Source organism: Dermacentor variabilis, chromosome 8 (assembly GCF_050947875.1).
Source record: "Dermacentor variabilis isolate Ectoservices chromosome 8, ASM5094787v1, whole genome shotgun sequence".
Taxonomy (NCBI): domain Eukaryota; kingdom Metazoa; phylum Arthropoda; class Arachnida; order Ixodida; family Ixodidae; genus Dermacentor; species Dermacentor variabilis.
Genome location: NC_134575.1, coordinates 9,214,597 through 9,233,015, shown reverse-complemented (window position 1 = coordinate 9,233,015; position 18,419 = coordinate 9,214,597). Strand labels below are relative to the sequence as shown.

The 18,419-nt window shown below is 47.2% G+C and overlaps 1 protein-coding gene across 2 annotated transcripts in view; it reads right to left on the bottom strand.

Annotated features, from left to right (window-relative positions):
* Window positions 1–18,419, bottom strand: part of Ndg (Nidogen) — a 61,159-nt gene that overhangs the window by 22,449 nt on the left and 20,291 nt on the right. For both annotated transcript variants that reach the window (XM_075701087.1, XM_075701086.1), the window contains exons 2-4: window positions 6,188–6,678; window positions 4,746–4,969; window positions 3,976–4,218 (exon numbers count right to left, since the gene is read on the bottom strand). In XM_075701087.1, the coding sequence (XP_075557202.1) occupies window positions 3,976–4,218; window positions 4,746–4,969; window positions 6,188–6,678 (958 nt within the window). The remainder of the gene's footprint in view (window positions 1–3,975; window positions 4,219–4,745; window positions 4,970–6,187; window positions 6,679–18,419) is intronic.

Sequence of the window (18,419 nt, the reverse complement as noted above, 5' to 3'; positions counted from 1 at the left end):
ATTACCGCCCGATATCACTAACGAACGTTCCCGGTAAGCTACTAGAACACAATCTTTTCAAATGTAGCGCATCACTTTGAAATTAACAACTTCTTTTATTTATTTTTTTATTTATTTATCAATACTGTAGGTCTTCTGCAGACCCATACAGGGAGCGGGCTTACATCATCATAGGCATGTAATAAGATACAACAGGTTCTCAAAAAGACAAGAGGTAAACATGAGGTAGATCAGAACACTTTTCAACAACAAGTGCATCAATATTATATTACCTACATGGTTACGCTTCGCGAACACGAAAACAGAAAATCTAGCATTATGAATCGTATGCTATACATGAGAAAAATGTACACACGAAAATAATACAACACTACAAGATACTTTCTGGCGTTTTACAACAGCAAAAGTAGTTATACAGGGTCCATTAGCTGCTCCACTAGAGAACAAAACTGATCTAAATTTGTATTATTTACAGCTTCGCTTGGTAGCGCATTCCAAGCGTTCACAGCGCGAGGGAAGTAGGAAAACTTAAACGTATTGCAATGCGTATTAAATGGCCGGACGCACTTATTGTGGTTTGTCCTACTAGACCGACGGCCAGGCGGATGAATATAGTCGTCTTTTCCGATTTTGATGTGTCCGTTAAAGAGGAGATAAAAAAAAAACTTCATAGATGCAACATGACGCCGGCAGGAAAGAGTTGCCAAATACGCTTGATTGCGCATGTCCGTTACACTGTCGTGCCAAGAATACTTTGCATAGATAAGCCTAAGAGCCCTATTCTGTAATCTTTCAAGTTTATCGCGAAGGTACTTTTGATGAGGGTCCCATACTATGCTTCCGTATTCCAAAATAGGACGGACCAGAGTTGTATAGGCAGTTAATTTTACGGCCTGAGGTGCTCTACTCAGTCTTCTGCGTAGAAATCCTAATTGCTTGAATGCCTTGGCGCATGTATCGGTGATGTGCTTATCCCATTTTAAGTCTTGCGAGAATGTGACACCCAAGTATTTTACTTTGTCGACTTGTGTAATATTCAAGCCTTTAAGATTGTACGTAAATGATAAAGGTCGTTTTTTCTTGGTTAGGCTGATGAACGCTGTTTTAGAGATATTTATTTTCATCCCCCACGTATTGCACCATTGGGTAATGTTTTGTAAAGAAGAATTAAGCTTTAGTTGGTCGTCACTACTACGAATTGCAGTATAAATGACACAATCATCTGCGAAAAGTCGCAATGTTACACCTGGTTCTGCGCAAGAAGAGATGTCATTAACGTATATAAGAAACAATGTTGGTCCTAAAACAGACCCTTGGGGTACACCGGACAAAACGCTTAGGCAGTCAGAATCTACATTGTTTAAACTTACATACTGGGTACGATTTGTAAGGTAATCCGAAATCCATCCTATTAATTTGCTATTAATGCCAATCGATTCAAGCTTGGCTATTAATTTAGAATGAGGTACGCGATCGAATGCTTTCGCCAAGTCTATGAGTATTGCGTCAGTTTGAAGTTTAGAATCAATTATGCCAGCGAAGTCATGAGTTATTTCCGCGAGTTGCGTTACCATGGACAGCCCTCTACGGAAGCCGTGCTGTTTAGGGTACAGTATATTCTTAGACTCTAGGTAGTCCATGATGGCTTTGTTGAGAATATGCTCCATCAATTTGCAACAACAAGTAGTTAGTGATATGGGTCGATACGTTTCCACAGAAAGTTTGTTACCACTTTTATGAATTGGGGTTATTCTAGCGCGAAGCCAGTCTGTCGGAACTGCACCATTTTTCAGTGAAAGCGTAAATATTTTATGCAAAAATGGGGTAAGTTGTTCTGCATAACGCTTAAGAAACGCATTTGGGATTTTATCTGGGCCCGGGGATTTTTTAACATCTAGTTGTAGAAGCAGGTTCAAGATACCTCGTTCGGTTATCTCGATTTCCGGCATAGCCGAGTCACGTTGAACAAGCGGTACTTGCACTGGGCATGCTTGGGTGAATACGGACTGGAAAAAAGAATTGAATGAGTTAACTATTGTGTGCGTATTTTCAGTAATGATGCTGTTGATTTCCATCTTACGGATTGGGCTGTCCGGCTTAGCAAGGTAACGCCAAAATTTTTTTGGTTGCTTTGTCATGAAATCTGTTAAAGTGTGTGGAAAAAAGTTATTTCTTGCTCGCCGTAACAAGCTTTTAATTTCGTGGTAATATTTAGTTTTATTTAGTCTTTAAACATCAGCATGGTTTTAGAAGACGACCATCATGTGAAACGCATTTAATCGGGTTTACTACAGTAATTTTCTAAACATGGATACAGGGCCCACAGACAGATTCCATTTTCATCGACTTCGCCATGGCTTTCGATGGCATTGCTCATCGCCGCCTCATTGCTAAGCTTTCGTGCTTAGACATCGATTTCGTAACAGTATTTTGGACAAGAAAATTTTGACACACCGTAAGCAATTCACCGTTGTCGATAATTACATTTTTAGTAATAACGATGTAACATCTAGTCTGTCACAAGGAAGCGTACTCGAACTATTACATTTTCCGATTTACAGTAACGACCTGCCATCCGAAATAACGTCATTCATCGCTTGTTCGCAGACGACTGCGTTGATCTGTGGTCAAATCTGCTCGACTTCTGATCGCGTCGCCCTTCAACAAGATATTGACCGTATTACTAACAGGTGTTCTTGACAAATTACCCTAAACACTGATAAATGCAAACTAATAACTTTCATCCACAAAAAGACACTTTCCGCTTTATATTACTCACCGGATAACAACCACGTTACACGCATCAACTCATACCAGTACCTCGGCATTCTCATCACACCTAATCTGTCCCGGTCCACGCAAATAGAAACAATAACTGCTAAGGCTTGGCCTACTCTCGGTTATCTTAAACGTAACCTTCGCGGGGCTCCTGTCCTCACCAGACAAATTGCATATCCGACGTTCGTGAGGCCTCAACTCGAATTTGCGGTCACTGCATCAAGCTTACGTAATCGCTTCTCTTGAGTTAGTTCAAAACCACGCCGCCCGTTTCGTTGTCAGAGATTATCATCGCGACTCGAGCGTGACTAGCATTAAGTCATCCTTATCGCTCTCATTTCTTGAATCACGAAGAACCATAGCATTAATCTGCCAGTTTCACAAAACAATCCATAGCACGCGCCCGTCCACCTTGCTCACTCGTCTATCTCGTACATCTCGGCGTTTGCACAATCATCTCAGTTTCCGGCGTATTTCTTTGGCCGGGCCGATGCTTTCAATTCATCGGTGCCGTTCTGCATTGTAATAACCTACCAAACGACATAGTTGGCATTTTTGAGCCTGCATATCCTTCAGAGCAAGCTCAAACATATTAGTTCCATAATTCATCACAGATAACCATAATGACTACCTATGTTATCGCTAGCGCTGTTGTATACAGTCTTCGTTGCTCCATTTATTGCGTTATTTAAATTTGTTAGAGACTTGTTTCATATTTAACCGCTAACCTTGTATAATTCCTTTGTACTCCTTTGTTTTCCTAATTCCATGGTATCCTTCTCTCACACAATACTCCTTCGGGAGTCTGTGAGGTAAATAAATAAATAAACAACGTAGTGGGTGGTGACATTGTTTAAGGCGTTTCTCCAACGCCTTATTAACTGATGAGCTGCAACGTTTCCTCTTGCAGGTTTATGAAAGGTTCGCTTAAACCGGTTACGACAGTGCGTTAGAACTGCACACACACACACACACACACACACACACACACACACACACACACACACACACACATACACACACACACACACACACATATATATATATATATATATGTGTGTGTGTGTGTGTGTGTGTGTGTGTGTGTGTGTGTGTGTGTGTGTGTGTGTGTGTGTGTGTGTGTGTGTGTGTGTGTTCGTTTTCGCTTCAGTGTTCCGCTTCGACGCGCTAGCAGCGAAGAAGACCAGAGGCACCCACCGGTGAGGACGAATCCGCTGCGCGCGCGGTCCCCCTGCGGCAGCGCGAACAGCCAGCCGACGACGTCGCCCAACACGAGCAGCGCTCGCAGGTCGCTGCCCAGCGACGGTGGCGACACCCGGCTCAGCGCCGTGTACGTGCGCCCGTTGGTCGTGTCCACGTACGAGTGGAAGTCCACCTCTCCGCCGATGGGCGCGTCGTTCAGCGAGCCCGTCAGCTTGCCCGTCACGCGCTGCGGCGAGCCTGCGTAATTTTAACGTGCTCGCACACACCACTGGCACCATCCTCCGACGACGAAATGCTGAACGAATGGGAGCGCCAGGCATGCACAGCCGTCCCTATAATAAACAAACCGTTGGCTCGATTCGCGCTCAAGCTTAGCAGACACGTAGCATTTTTTCAGCCAGTTTAGTTTAGCCCCGCGTTTATGGGCAAAGTTGATCGTTCTTTGGCGGTCATTTATACTGAAAAAAGTAGATCTCGTAGAAAGTAGCAGAAGAAAGCGGTAAATCTAAAGCAGATTTCGCAACTGCTTTCCTGGAAGACGCCAACAATCAGCAAATTCTGAAGCTTTATCAGTGGATCACTAAATATTTCAAAGATCAGAAGATCTACTGATAAGTTTGTAGCTCTGGCAACACTGGTGCACAAGTCGCGCGCGTCTTCTTTCGTCCGCGATTCTAAAATCCACCCCTAGGTGGCTTTCGATGGCGACCCTACAGACTCTAAAAGTGGTGCACAGTGTCTACGGCAAGCTACACGAGACTGACCATCGGCGATGCAGTTCTTTCCGTTGCCGAAGAATCCCCGGTCGCAGTGGCAGCAGAAGCCGTTGTCGTAGTCGCGGCAGACGGTGGCTGGGGGGCAGGGCTCTCGGGCTGCCATGCAGGTGGCTCCCCCGCTGGGTATTTCGGCGTTGACCAGGTCGGGACCGACCACTTCGCTGCCCGAGATGTGGTACAGCCACTGGCCCGGCACGGCCGTGTTGCTCATCCTGCGGAAGAAGAAAAAAAACGGAAAAAGAAGTTGCTTTATATGCGCCATGTACGCGTGGCCACTTACGTTTAATGCGCCAAGCACACAGAGTTATACGTTACCGTAAAAGCAGCTACGCATACTATAAGGAAAGTCGCGTGAGCTTGAATCCGTATTCGCAACGACGAAGATGACCTGCTGAAGCAGTTTTACAGCATTTAATTTGCCACTTCACGTATATTCCAACATGTGCGTTGGATCTGCGTATTTTAAGAGCAATTTCTTCACAATTGTCGGCGTCTGTTCTGAATTTCCCGACGTGAACAACTCAACGTGAACCGTATAGCGCGCCATAGACGTGATGCAAGACGAAGGCATACGTGCACATCAAGCGCGCTTCATCTGTGTTCTACCTGCGCCTTGTGTCACGTATATCGCACTACAGTACATCGTGTTCAGTCAAGCTAGCTTAATTTTTATGCGATAAGCAATCTTAATGAGTGCCGTTTCTTAGGCGAGTTAGACTTATATACTGGTATGGGTTGCGCTTTCGAAAGCAAGGACACAGCAATGCACGCAGATAAACAAGCAGGAACAACCGCTCCCGTTTGTGTATCTGTATGCCTTACCATGTCCTTGTCTTCTGTCTGTCTGTCTGTCTGTCTGTCTGTCTGTCTGTCTGTCTGTCTGTCTGTCTGTCTGTCTGTCTGTCTGTCTGTCTGTCTGTCTGTCTGTCCTTTTTTCCAATAAAATTAATTCATTAATTCATTTAGCCTCTTCACTGCTCTTCTAAGTGACCGAAATTGTCTACTAGCTTGGGCGCTTGGGTATGTGGTGGCCTGCTGTCTTCCTCTCTCTCTCTCTCTATCACCTTTCTGTTCCCCCTTTGCCGTCCCCCAGCGTAAGGATAGCCAACCAGACGCCCTCCTGGTTAACATACCTGTCTTCTCCCTTCCTTTCGTCCTTCCCCTCCTGTCTTACCGAGCAGACAGCATGGGTCACAGCGGATATACCGGAACAGGCAACTTGCTGCTGGCTGCTGTCTGACACAGTAAAAAACTTGGGTCACTGGGTATGCGTCCGAAGTGGCAACTTACATTCCCACAATTACTTAACATGAACATAATCGTTAACATATCTACCAATACTGACTTGCCCGCCACCACTGGAATGCTAATTGCATTTAGTCATCCTCAAACGGGTCCTCCTGCCTTTTTTTCTATTCGGCGCAACTTACTTGTCCAGGTTGACCACGTGGTCCGTGCCGGATCCCCGGAGCGCGGTGAAGCGGCGGCCGTCGCCGGCCATGAACCCGGCCTGCGCCTTGGCGTCCGGATGCCCGGGGCTCTTGGGGTCCGCCAGCACCCACTGGACGCCCGCATGGGGGTACAGGAGCAACGCGTACGCCCGCCCGGGCTCGGAGCCGACGACCAGCTGGAAGGTGTTGCGCCGGTCCGCCTTGCGCTCGTAGTGGCCCACGCCGTCCCACGTGGCCACGAACAGGCTACGCGCGCGGAACGACGCGCCGGCCGCGAAGTTCGTGCCGACCAGCTGCTCGAAGCGCGCCAGCAGCGAGGGCTCCTGCGTCTCGCGGTAGAAGACGCGGCCCGCGCTGCGGGTGTCCACGTCCGAGTAGAGCGGCGCCAGGATCGGGTACGTCAGCGGGAACGGGGCGCTGAAGAAGCTCGGCACCTCGGTCAGGAACGACACGATCCCGTTGTCGTTGACCTGCGCACGCCGACACCGTAGTTGCGCGTTATACGGTCGACTGCCGTCAATTTGAGCTCGGTTAATTCGAGTCTCCGCTTAATTCGAACGCACCGAAAAGTCCTGGCAGGATACAATACATTGCTATGGAATGAAATCTCGTTTAGCTCGAATGCGAATTAAAGCATGCCGCTTCGGATAACTCGACCCCCCCCCCCCCCCCCCTGACCTCAGCCGGCGCCCCCTCATGCGCGTAGTAGTTACTAAAACCTTGGAAAGACAAGGAATTCGGCAGATGGCGCTGCTGCTTTTGTCTCTTAAAATTGACGTATTAAGGTGGACGGAAGCACTAACCGGTCAGCGGTCTAGACTAGCAAGATACGTTTAGAATATCGGTGGGAAAATGAGCAGGGAAGAGATTTATTCGACCGGATCTGTTGCGCGCATAGGCAGTGGTACAAAGCAGATAGAGAACACCTTGATTTGGGCGAACTGGTTCATCTGGAGTAAAACTTGAAGCAGCGCGAAGAAGACGAAGACAATAATAGAAAACAAACATAATAAAACGAGCGCTGTACTGCCAATAATAAATTTTTCAGATGGTAATACAGCGCTCGTCCTGTTGTGCTTGTTTTCGATTACTGTCCTCGTCTTCTTCGCGCTGCTTCAAGTTTTACTCTAGATAGAGATGTTTCGAGGAAGAGAAAAAAAAAAGATTAAAGGGCCCCACACCAGGTCCGGCCATTTTGAGCTGACAAGCGCAGATCATACAATGCGCGATAACGATATCTGCAAAGTGCTACATCGCTACGCGCAGTGGAAAGACCTAAAATGTCAAACCGAACGCCGTTTTCCCTTCTGCTCGCGGCCGTCGCGCTCCAAGCCGGATGATGACGTACACGTGCTATAGTGCGCCTACGTACACGTGTTGGCGCTGTGACGCCGCTCGTGGTGACACGTGACTTCGTGAATTATTCAAGGCAACAGCTGTTACTTGTGTAATGTGTTGCTAGAACAGACCGAATTAAAGCTTAGATAAATAATAAAACACATAAACCGAATGTCCGCATGTTCCTGTTTTACTTCGCACTGCAGCAAGAGAAATGTACTTCCGTTTCGTATGCTTGTTTCCACGTCATGCAGTCGCGCGCGTAGGCACCGAAACTGTCATGTCGGCATTGAAATATTTCTGTCTCGGGTAATAATGAGCCGATTTCAAAAATGTTTGCGGCAGAACGCTCCCTAGAGGACACGTAACAACTACCAGCGTATAACCCAAGTTTGCTTCGTGGCCTCGTGAGGGGTCCTTTAAGGAGATGTACACAAAAATGCTAGAATGAAACGTATGTATAGCATGCCTGATTAACGCAAGCGGGTTGGGAGACTTTTTGTCACCACTGCAGTTTAAAAGAAGATGCAAAAATCCCCATCATCATAGATTTTCTCAGCGCCGACGACAACGTTGAAGCTTTCGTGCCAGTCATTGACTACAACACTGTCAGCAACGTGACGGTATAAGGCAGAGGCAGCGTTTAGATGTGTCTGCGCTATTCACCGCATGCTATAGAATGATTCGCGCTACAAGAGGAAGTAAAAATAAGTTACAGACTAATTCAAGCAATACAAAAATATTCGAATTTGTTCACTTTGCCACCGTTCCTTACTTCGACTTTCGGATAATTCGACCAATGCATGCTGTCCTGCATAGGTTGATTTAACAGAGTTCGACTGTGTACATATACAATTGTGCCAAACATTTGTACAGTCCTTGCCAAAAGTATATGGGTTACGTACGCTGCCTGCGACGGCCAGGCTGACTGCAGGTTGTTTAAGGGAGTTACTTTGCTATTCTATAAGTTCCAACGCCCTGGAGAAGGAAAAGAACTCTCGTACTAACGATACATATACCTGGAATGCCAGGAACGCCGCGGGAACCACGCAATACAGCCGAAAGACATATATATGGTGAAGGCGGAAGCCCGTGTGCTTCTGACAAAGGCTATACATATCTGTTATCCCTTATAAATATACATTACATATCCATCATCTAGAAGTCAATAAGTCTATTCACAAACGAGAGAATATCGCAAAGTCTTATTTGACATCACCACACCACCTTTTACACAGTCAAATCACCGTTGTTTTTAGTGATATTAAACAAAATAAAATGCAAGCATTACGGGCCAGGTGCAGAAGCAAGACATCGACATCAACCTCACGATGTTCTAATCAATAAAATACTATGCAAGGACCTTCTGCCCTCGCTGCGAAAACCTTAAGCCCAAAGCGTATTCCACGCCCAAATTTTATTTTTCCAATTGACTGTTTAGAAAATTTGCGCTTTGGGCTATATCTAAACGTTTCGTTTAATTCACTTTCATTGAATTTATGCCTCTATTGCATTGCAGGTGCGGGCGTTTCCCTCATTTCTTATAATTTATTTTTATTTTGCATCGTCAGAGGGAACAAGAATCGAAAAGGGTTATACAACAGCATTACCGGTAGCTAGGTGCATATCTTGGCAGTGCTCAACCACATGCAACCTTGATAAACAAAATATGGCTGCCTCAAACGGACTATAAAATGCAGAGCCCTCTGTACTCTGGAGTGTGAGTGATGAATTTGCATGAAATTAAAAATATCGGCAACTTTTTTGTACCGCAGGCTTCTCTACAAGTAATAAATTTTTCAATGATCAAATGACGATAATCTGATGTGACATGAAAAACGTTCCGGCAATAAAGCGCATTTCGCCAAACGTGCTAAAACAGTGAGTATTGTATTGCAAACAGTAAGTATCGAATGCGATATCAATTATATTCTCCGAATTAATGGAGAGCTCCGGGGAAAGAAGCAAAGGGAGTACAAACTAATCGATTGGGACAAATTTCGTGCAATGCGGACGCAGCCATCCAACTTATCAGGAGCAAACACAAAGCACACGATAACGAGCTGGACCGAGCAGCTCAAAGCAGACATCGTAGCCTCGGAACGAACGATTACCACAGACGTTAAGGTAGGGAGAATGGACAGTCGGCCAGCGAATCTTCTCGAAGCCAAACATTCCGCACTAGCCAGGTGGAAGGGTCAACGTTTCAACAGAAGCACTACGAAGGAAACTCGCCGAACTCAACAAAAAACATTGAAGAATACTGCGTGGTTCTTTCCCTACAACAATGGGACGAAGTGTGTAACACCCTCAACGGGCAAACACGGAGAGGGAGTGGCTGGAGGCTCATAAAACACCTCCTCGACGAAAACGGAACAAAGTCCAAAACTATGCAAAGGATCAGGCTAAGCGAATTAGTATACACCGCGCGAAGCAAAGCAGTACTGCCGAAGCACTTGTAGAAGACCTTGCCAAACGGCACTTACTGCTTAAGTTGGGGCAACCTACATAAGCGGTACCTTACAAAGCGGTACCTTACAAAGCGGTACCTTACAAAGCGGTACCTTACAAAGTGGTACCTTACAAAGGAAGAACTATGACGGTGCCCCAAACTCAGAGCTAGATACGGACTTCACGGAAAGGGAATCATGTAAACCACACCCAGGGCGCATGCTCCAAATCACTTCCTATGGTTAGTCTTGCAAATATTTCGTTGTGTGGCATGAGCATTCACACGCCTACAGAGCACTGATAATTTCTCCGGGGCAGAAAAACAACTTTAACATCTACTTTGCTGCCTATCTTCTTCAATCTGTGCGAAATCTTGTGCAAGTAAGGGAGCACCGCGACTGGCTTATTGTCTCTGGCAGCGCTTTGAGCTGGTGCTTTGTCTCCCAGCTTGATTTTCTTTAATATCTTTTCTGCGACTGAAACAAACAAACGCTCAGGGTACCCAGCATATGTTAGGCGGGAGGCCTGCGCTTGGAGACTGCGCGTTAAAAGTGCAAACAAGACTTGTTTAGGGCATTTGTGAAGAAAAAATTTACAATGCCCCGTTTAACTAGCTTAGCGTATTCTTCCTTCAGTCCTCGTCTTTTGCGCTGTGCAAACACGTTGATATTGAATCACCAACTCGCCCAAGCTTCCACCTTATCAAGGAGACTCGCCCGCGCCAGAGCCCTCGCGGCAGACGCGGCAAGCTTTCCCGACCAGACAGCTTTCGTGGATGCAGCGTGCATACCGGGAAAGCACGCCTACTCGGTAGCAGTAATCGACGGACACGGGCGAACGCGCAACTCACTCGCGCTTTACACCAAGAAGCCAGAGGTATAGCTGAACAAGCAGCGATAACACTAGCTCTCAAAGACTCGAGCTTCACAACTGTATACAGCGACTCTAGAGCAGCCACTCGAGCTTTCGCCAAGGGCGGGATAGACGAGACGACGCTACGAATCTTGGGCGGAAGTAACATCGCCGATCACTCCATCGTATGGTTCCCGGCACACGTGGGCAGCTCAGGGGGCGGCCTGCGGAATCTGAACGAGATCGCACACGAGGCGGCGCAAGGACTCATCGACAGCGTCACTCCGGTTTCCCCCGCTACCCCACATATCGAGTACAGGGATCAATTATTCACTTACAACGAGCTCACTAAGCACTTTTATCTCGGCAGACGAGAGTTCCACCTCCCGGATGAGAAATTAACGCGCAGCCAGTCGGTCACACTACGCTTGCTCCAAACGAACTCATACCCCAACCCCTGGCGCATGAAGCACATCGACCCAGACTACGGCGGACAACGTGTGCGTGAACAGTGCGGTGAACGTGCAGACTTAAACCATACGCTGTGTGACGCTTACGCCAAGAACAAGGAACACTGGGACACTTCACTACGCGACCAACTTGTCCGGGAGTCCCGCGCGGCGGCGGAGAGCTGCGGGCTATCTGTGCCGACGTGGGAGGTGCCCTCTACACCTGGCGCCTAGCCGAGTGTCCTTCAGGACCGATACCTTGGTAATAAAGTTTTACCACCACCACCATCAAATTATTAGACAGTTATTCAAAGTAAGGTTGGTCCTTCTATCAGCTGCATAAACTGCTGCAAAGATTCGCTTACTAACTAAATTAACAAACAGGTTGACTTTCGCGCACAGGCAAACACGAACACATCTCACTCGATGGCTGCAGACACTCGCTGACAGAACCTAGTGCGATGAAGGACCGCAGCCGCGGCGAGCGAATTCCCCTTGTGCCGCCTCTCCAACGCCAACTGGAGGCGCGAGAACAAAGCACACACGAAGCCACCAGCTATTTCAGGTCGGTATAACAATAAAGAAAAGGAAGAAAAAAGAACACATAGTTTCTTCAGTTATACAGAAGTCAATAAATCAAGTCCCCCCCCCCCAATCGGATAATTAAAAAAAAAATAAAACAATTACGCAAATCCAACGCACATGTTGAAATTCACGTGAAGCGGTTAATTACATTCTATGAAATGAAAAGCAATACGTAAGAGTGTCCTTATTTACATCCTGCATTAAACCTGTAATCCCATGCAATCCTGTAATCCCACGCCATCCCCCACATATACAGGGTGTCCCACGTAACTTGAGCCAAGAGAGAGAGAGAGAGAACTAAACTTTTATTTTCCGAAACGGTAAACCGAGTCAGAACCCGGTTCACCCTAGGTGGGAGGATGCCTTATTCCAAGAACCCTCTGGCTTGGGCTGCCTCTTTGGCCCGGGCGACGAGACTGCGTTGGTCGTCCAGGTCATCGGAGGAAAGCTTGGCCTCCCACGTTTCAGTTATCGTATGGAGATTTTTAAAAATTAGAGGCGCGTCGGAATCGAATTGAACCGAGCGCATACTATTAGTCCTTGCCTGTATAGTAACTCAGGCATTTTTTTTTGTTTCCCCATAACTCAATTATTTAAGTGTAATTACCCAACTTTTTAATTATTGCCCTGAGGACCCCAAGTATGATAGGCAGATTTGTAGAGCCCTTTCAGAAACCGCGCACACGCTGAGACGCGTTGAGACGCGCATATGCTGAGAGAAGCCACGACGAGAGAGACATCGCGGTGCCAAGGTTTGCTATCATTCTCCCGTCTCATTCTTGCGTCTGCGGCCTAATGGAAACGCGCGCACGTGCTCTCGCGCGTGCTACGCGACGTGATGCGCCGCTATTCGGCAAGGCGGCAGCCACGGTTACGATAAGTCCCGTATAGGGTTCGCAGAGAAAGATTCGCTTTAAATAATACGCACACAAGGACGTGCTGACCGTCGGTAAATGGATCGAAAATCGCTTCCATTAAAAATATTCTTACGGCGTGTACCTCCGCCCACTCTGCAACGTACCCGACACTCTGGCACACTTACTCCTGGAATGCCCGTGGCAGGAAAGCAGCGAAATGCAACCAGCGACACACGCAAAACAAGCAATAGAAGCAAACGACCTATTCGAAACGTGGGAGGCCAAGCTAACCCTCGGGGACCTGGAAGACCAACAACAACTCGTCGCCAGGGCCAAGAGGGCAGTCGAAGCCAGAGGGTTCCTGGACTAAGGAGCCTTCCCACCTTGGGTGATACCCGTCCTCGCTCGGGACACTGTTTCGTATAATAAACGTTTATTTCTCTCTCTCTACGGCGTGTAGAGCAGGTCGCGTTAATGACGAACTACCGTGAAGTGACCGACCGCACCTGCAGAACACTTTGACAGCGTGAGCTCCCGGGAACGATGCCAACAAAACGAAACCCAGTGTTCCCTCCAACGAAATCGTCAGCCATGCACGCTGCAATTTTCGAACGGTCGCTACAGGAATTGAAACATAAAAAGGAACCGAGTAGATTTTGTGCGCAAACTGATGGGAACATTAAAAATAGCGAGAAAAATTGATAAATTTAATACCAAGGTTGCATTTAGGCTAACTTCGGATGGTCGGGCAAGCAGCTGCAACCGGTGGAAGCCTTCTCAAAACGCGCACGCACGCACGCACGCACACACGTGCACGCACGCACGCACGCACGCACGCATGGTGCGTGTGTGGCGACATCCAAGTGTAAATTTTCGCTTTCATCGGTCTGGTGTTTTACAACTGCTAACCACTGTCCTTTCTGAAATGAACCGGAGGGAAATTATTGCCTCCGACTTTCTTGGCGCCGCTTCGCATCCCTTCAAACAATGTTCTTGGAATTTCGGTCAATGATACGCTTTGCGGAGTACTGAACACATGCTTTTGGAGTCGCAGACACTTCCAACACACTCATCTCGCCTTTTTCGCGCGATAACTGTAACTGTAATTGTGATTACCGTAATGTTTCAGTTTGAGCGCACTTTATTTTCCGAACACTGTTTTTTTTTTTTCTTGCAATGTATACCAGCAGTACTGTACGCGGCACTCGAAGAACCCCGGCCCCTGTCCGACGCCTCAGCTCGTTGAATCGTTGATAAGTGAGACTGTTGCAAGAGGACCGTGGTTCAAATCCCGATGCCACGCAATTTTCCACCGGAATAAAAAAAAAAGAAAAGAAAAATCCGCATCTTGATAAAATTGCATAAACAGGCCTGGAGTGCGGCCTGATCCCGGTGACCAGAACAGGTAACGCACTCCCTCACCAGAGCAGGATTGGCCACCCTGGTGCAGTACTTGGCCACAACCTTCTATATGAACACAACAATCAAACCCCGGCCCGCAGTCCCCAGCAGCTTTGAAGCAACTGACCACGGCGGCGGTCAGACCTGTGACGCAGCAGAGGGTGCTAAGAATACCTGGGTCCGAACAGGCCACCATTGGAATCTGAACCTGGCAGCGTTTAACGCTAGAACGTTATCTAGTGAGGCCAGCCTAGCAGTGCTATTGGAGGAATTAGAGGGCAGTAAATGGGATATAATAGGGCTCAGTGAAGTTAGGAGGACAAAAGAAGCCTATACAGAGCTAAAAAGCGGGCACGTCCTCTGCTACCGGGGCTTAGCGGAGCGACGAGAACTAGGAGTCGGATTCCTGATTAATAAGAATGTAGCTGGTAACATACAGGAATTCTATAGCATTAACGAGAGGGTGGCAGGTCTTGTGAAACTTAATAAGAGGTACAAATTGAAGGTCGTACAGGTCTACGCCCCTACATCTAGTCATGATGATCAAAAAAAAGAAAAAGCTTCTATGAAGACGTGGAATCGGCGATGGGTAAAGTCAAAACAAAATACACTATACTGATGGGCGACTTCAATGCCAGGGTAGGCAAGAAGCAGGCTGGAGACAAGTCATTGGAGAAATATGGCATATGCTTTAGGAATAGCAGGGGAGGGTTATTAGTAGACTTTGCAGAACAGAATAACATGTGGATAATGAATACCTTCTTCCGCAAGCGGGATAGCCAAAAGTGGACGTGGAGGAGCCTGAATGGCGAGACTAGAAATGAAATAGACCTTATACTCTGCGCTAACCCTGGCATCATACAAGATGGGGACGTGCTCAGCAAGGTGCGCTGCAGTGACCATAGGATGGTAAGATCTCGAAATAGCCTAGACTTTAAGGGGCAACGGAAGAAACTGGTACATAAGAAACCGATCAATGAGTTAGCGGTAAGAGGGAAACTAGAGGAATTCCGGATCAAGCTACAGAACAGATATTCGGCTTTAACTCAGGAAGAGGACCTCAGCGTTGAAGCAATCAACGACAATATTATAGGAATCATTAAGGAGTGTGCAATAGAAGTCGATGGTAACTCCGTTAGACAGGATTAATTTAATTTAATTGTGAGGTTTTACGTGCCAAAACCACTTTCTGATTATGAGGCACGCCGTAGTGGAGGGCTCCGGAAATTTCGACCACCTGGGGTTCTTTAACGTGCACCTAAATCTAAGCACAAGGGTGTTTTCGCACTTCGCCCCCATCGAAATGCGGCCACCGTGGCCGGGATTCGATCCCGCAACCTCGTGCTCAGCAGCCCAACACCATAGCCACTGAGCAACCACGGCGGGTCCGTTAGACAGGATACCACTAAGCTATCGAAGGAGAAGAAAGATCTGATTAAGAAACACCAATGTATTAAAGCCTCTAACCCTACAACTAGAATAGAACTGGCAGAACTTTCGAAGTTAATAAACAAGCGTAAGATAGCTGACATAAGAAAGTATAGTATGGATAGAATTGAGCATGCTCTCAGGAACGGAGGAAGCCTAAAAGCAGTGAAGAAGAAACTAGGAATAGGTAAGAATCATATGTATGCGCTAAGAGACAAAGCCGGTAATATCATTAATAATATGGATAAGGTAGTTCAAGTGGCTGAGCAGTTCTATAGATATTTATACCCACGCAGATAATGGAAGAGGGAATAGTCTAGAGGAATTTGACATCCCACAAGTAACGCCGGAAGAAGTAAAGGAAGCATTGGGAGCTATGCGAAGGGGGAAGGCAGCTGGGGAGGATCAGGTTACAGCAGATTTGTTGAATGATGGTGGGCAGATTGTTCTAGAAAAACTGGCCACCCTGTATACGCAATGCCTCATGACCTCGAGCGTACCGGCACCTCGGCAGAACGCCAACAAAATCTCAATTCATAAGAAAGGGGACGCGAAAGACTTGAAAAATTATAGACCGGTCAGCTTACTGTCCGTTGCCTACAAAGTATTTACTAAGGTAATCGCAAATAGAATCACGAACACCTTAGACTTCTGTCAACCAAAGGAGCAGGCAGGATTCCGTAAAGGCTTCTCAACAATAGACCATGTTCTATCAGACCAACACTATCAATCAGATGATAGAGTAATGTGCGGAATATAACCAACCCATATATAGAGCTTTCATTGATTACGAGAAAGCGTTTGATTCTGTTGAAACCTCAGCAGTCATAGAGGCATTACGGAATCAGGGTGTAGACGAGCCGTATGTAAAAATACTGAAAGATATCTATAGCGGCTCCACAGCCACCGTAGTCCTCCATAAAGAAAGAAACAAAATCCCAATAAAGAAAGGCGTCAGACAGGAAGATACGATTTCTCCAATGCTATTCACAGCGTGTTTACAGGAGGTATTTAGAGACTTGGAGTGGGAAGAATTGGAATAAAAGTTGATGGAGAATACCTTAGCAACTTGAGATTCGCTGATGATATTGCCTTGCTTAGTAACTCAGGAGACCAATTGCAATGCATGCTCACTGACCTGGAGAGGCAAAGCAGAAGAGTGGGTCTAAAAATTAGTCTGCAGAAAACTAAAGTGATGTTTAACAGTCTCGGAAGAGAAGAGTATTTTACAATAGGTAGCGAGGCACTGGAAGTGGTAAGGGAATACATCTACTTAGGGCAGATAGTGACGGCGGATCCGGATCATGAGATTGAAATAATCGAAAGAATGAGAATAGGCTGGTGTACGTTTGACAGGCATTATCAGATCATGAACAGCAGGTTCCCATTATCCCTCAAGAGAAAAGTGTATAACAACTGTGTCTTACCAGTACTCACGTACGGGGCAGAAACGAGCTGGAGGCTTACGAAAAGGGTTCTACTTAAATTTAGGACGACGCAACGAGCTATGGAAAGAAGAATGATGGGTGTAACGTTAAGGGATAAGAAAAGAGCAGATTGGGCGAGGGAACAAACGCGAGATAATGACATCTTAGTTGAAATCAAGAAAGAGAAATGGGGGGGCATGGGCAGGACATGTAATGAAGAGGGAAGATAACCAATGGTTATTAAGGGTTACGGACTGGATTCCAAGGGAAGGGAAGCGTAGCAAAGGGCGGCAGAAAGTTAGGTGGGCGGATGAGATTAAGAAGTTTGCAGGGACAACATGGCCACAATTAGTACATGACCGGGGTAGTTGGAGAAGTATGGTAGGGGCCTTTGCCCTGCAGTGGGCGTAACCAGGCTGATGATGATGATGACTGTTCCAGCTGCACACACGCGTTCATTGCTTTCAGCAGGACATCGTACACAACGACATGCGAAGGAGGACCGCGCAGACGCGTGCCATTCTCTGCGACGGCGGCCGCCAAATTGGTCGCCCGCCGCGCGCACGGAAGTTCCGCGTTCCGGTTATAAATGCCGCGCCACATCCTGCGCCGCGCCGGTCACGGTCGCGTCGCGGCCACATCTTGCGCGCTGGCCCATCGGCGGCCCGAAGGATTTTGTGGCTGCAACGAAGGAAGGGCGAGGGCGGACATTGCGTCACGCGGCCAGCCTTGGCAAGCGCAATTCTCCGCGAAGCCATTCCCTTCGCTTTTTTTTCTTTCTCTCGAAAAGTCGGCCCAGCAAGTGTCCTCTGAGACTAGAAGTATTCGCCCGGAATGGTTGGTTCCCGGCAGTTTTTAATAGATGCGCGTTTGTTCGGCTGCAACGCCTTCCATCTTCCACCGTGACACCTCCCCCCCCCCTCCCCCAAAGCGGAAGCACTAAAACCTAGAGCGCGCTCTTACGTGATGATCACGTGTTTGGCCGATAAGTTTGGCTTCAATCTTGTTTGACAATGCTCTCTCTTAATTGTTTCCTTCCTCCATGGTCGCTGCCTTTATAGAACGGAGAGATCTGACTGACAGGAAATACATAGAGGTCTACCTGAGCTGGTGATCTCTATATAGTCTGCTGTTATGCACTGAGTAAGTAAGAGGGAAGGTGAGTGAAAGTATTGGAATGGATGATGATGAGAGAAGCGATGAGTGCTTATGTACATTGGACGGTGGCCCTACTAGAGCTGCTCGTCTAGTTTCGTGTCATGCAGGAAAATAATACCAACAAGACAGAGTGAAAGGATTCATAGAGATGCAGGGAGGTTAACCAGAGGTAGTTCCGGTTAATGTTTCCCACTAAAACTGCTAGAGGGAACTCTGGCGCCGTGATCGTTCAGCCACCGTAATCATAACGGCTAGTAGACGTTCC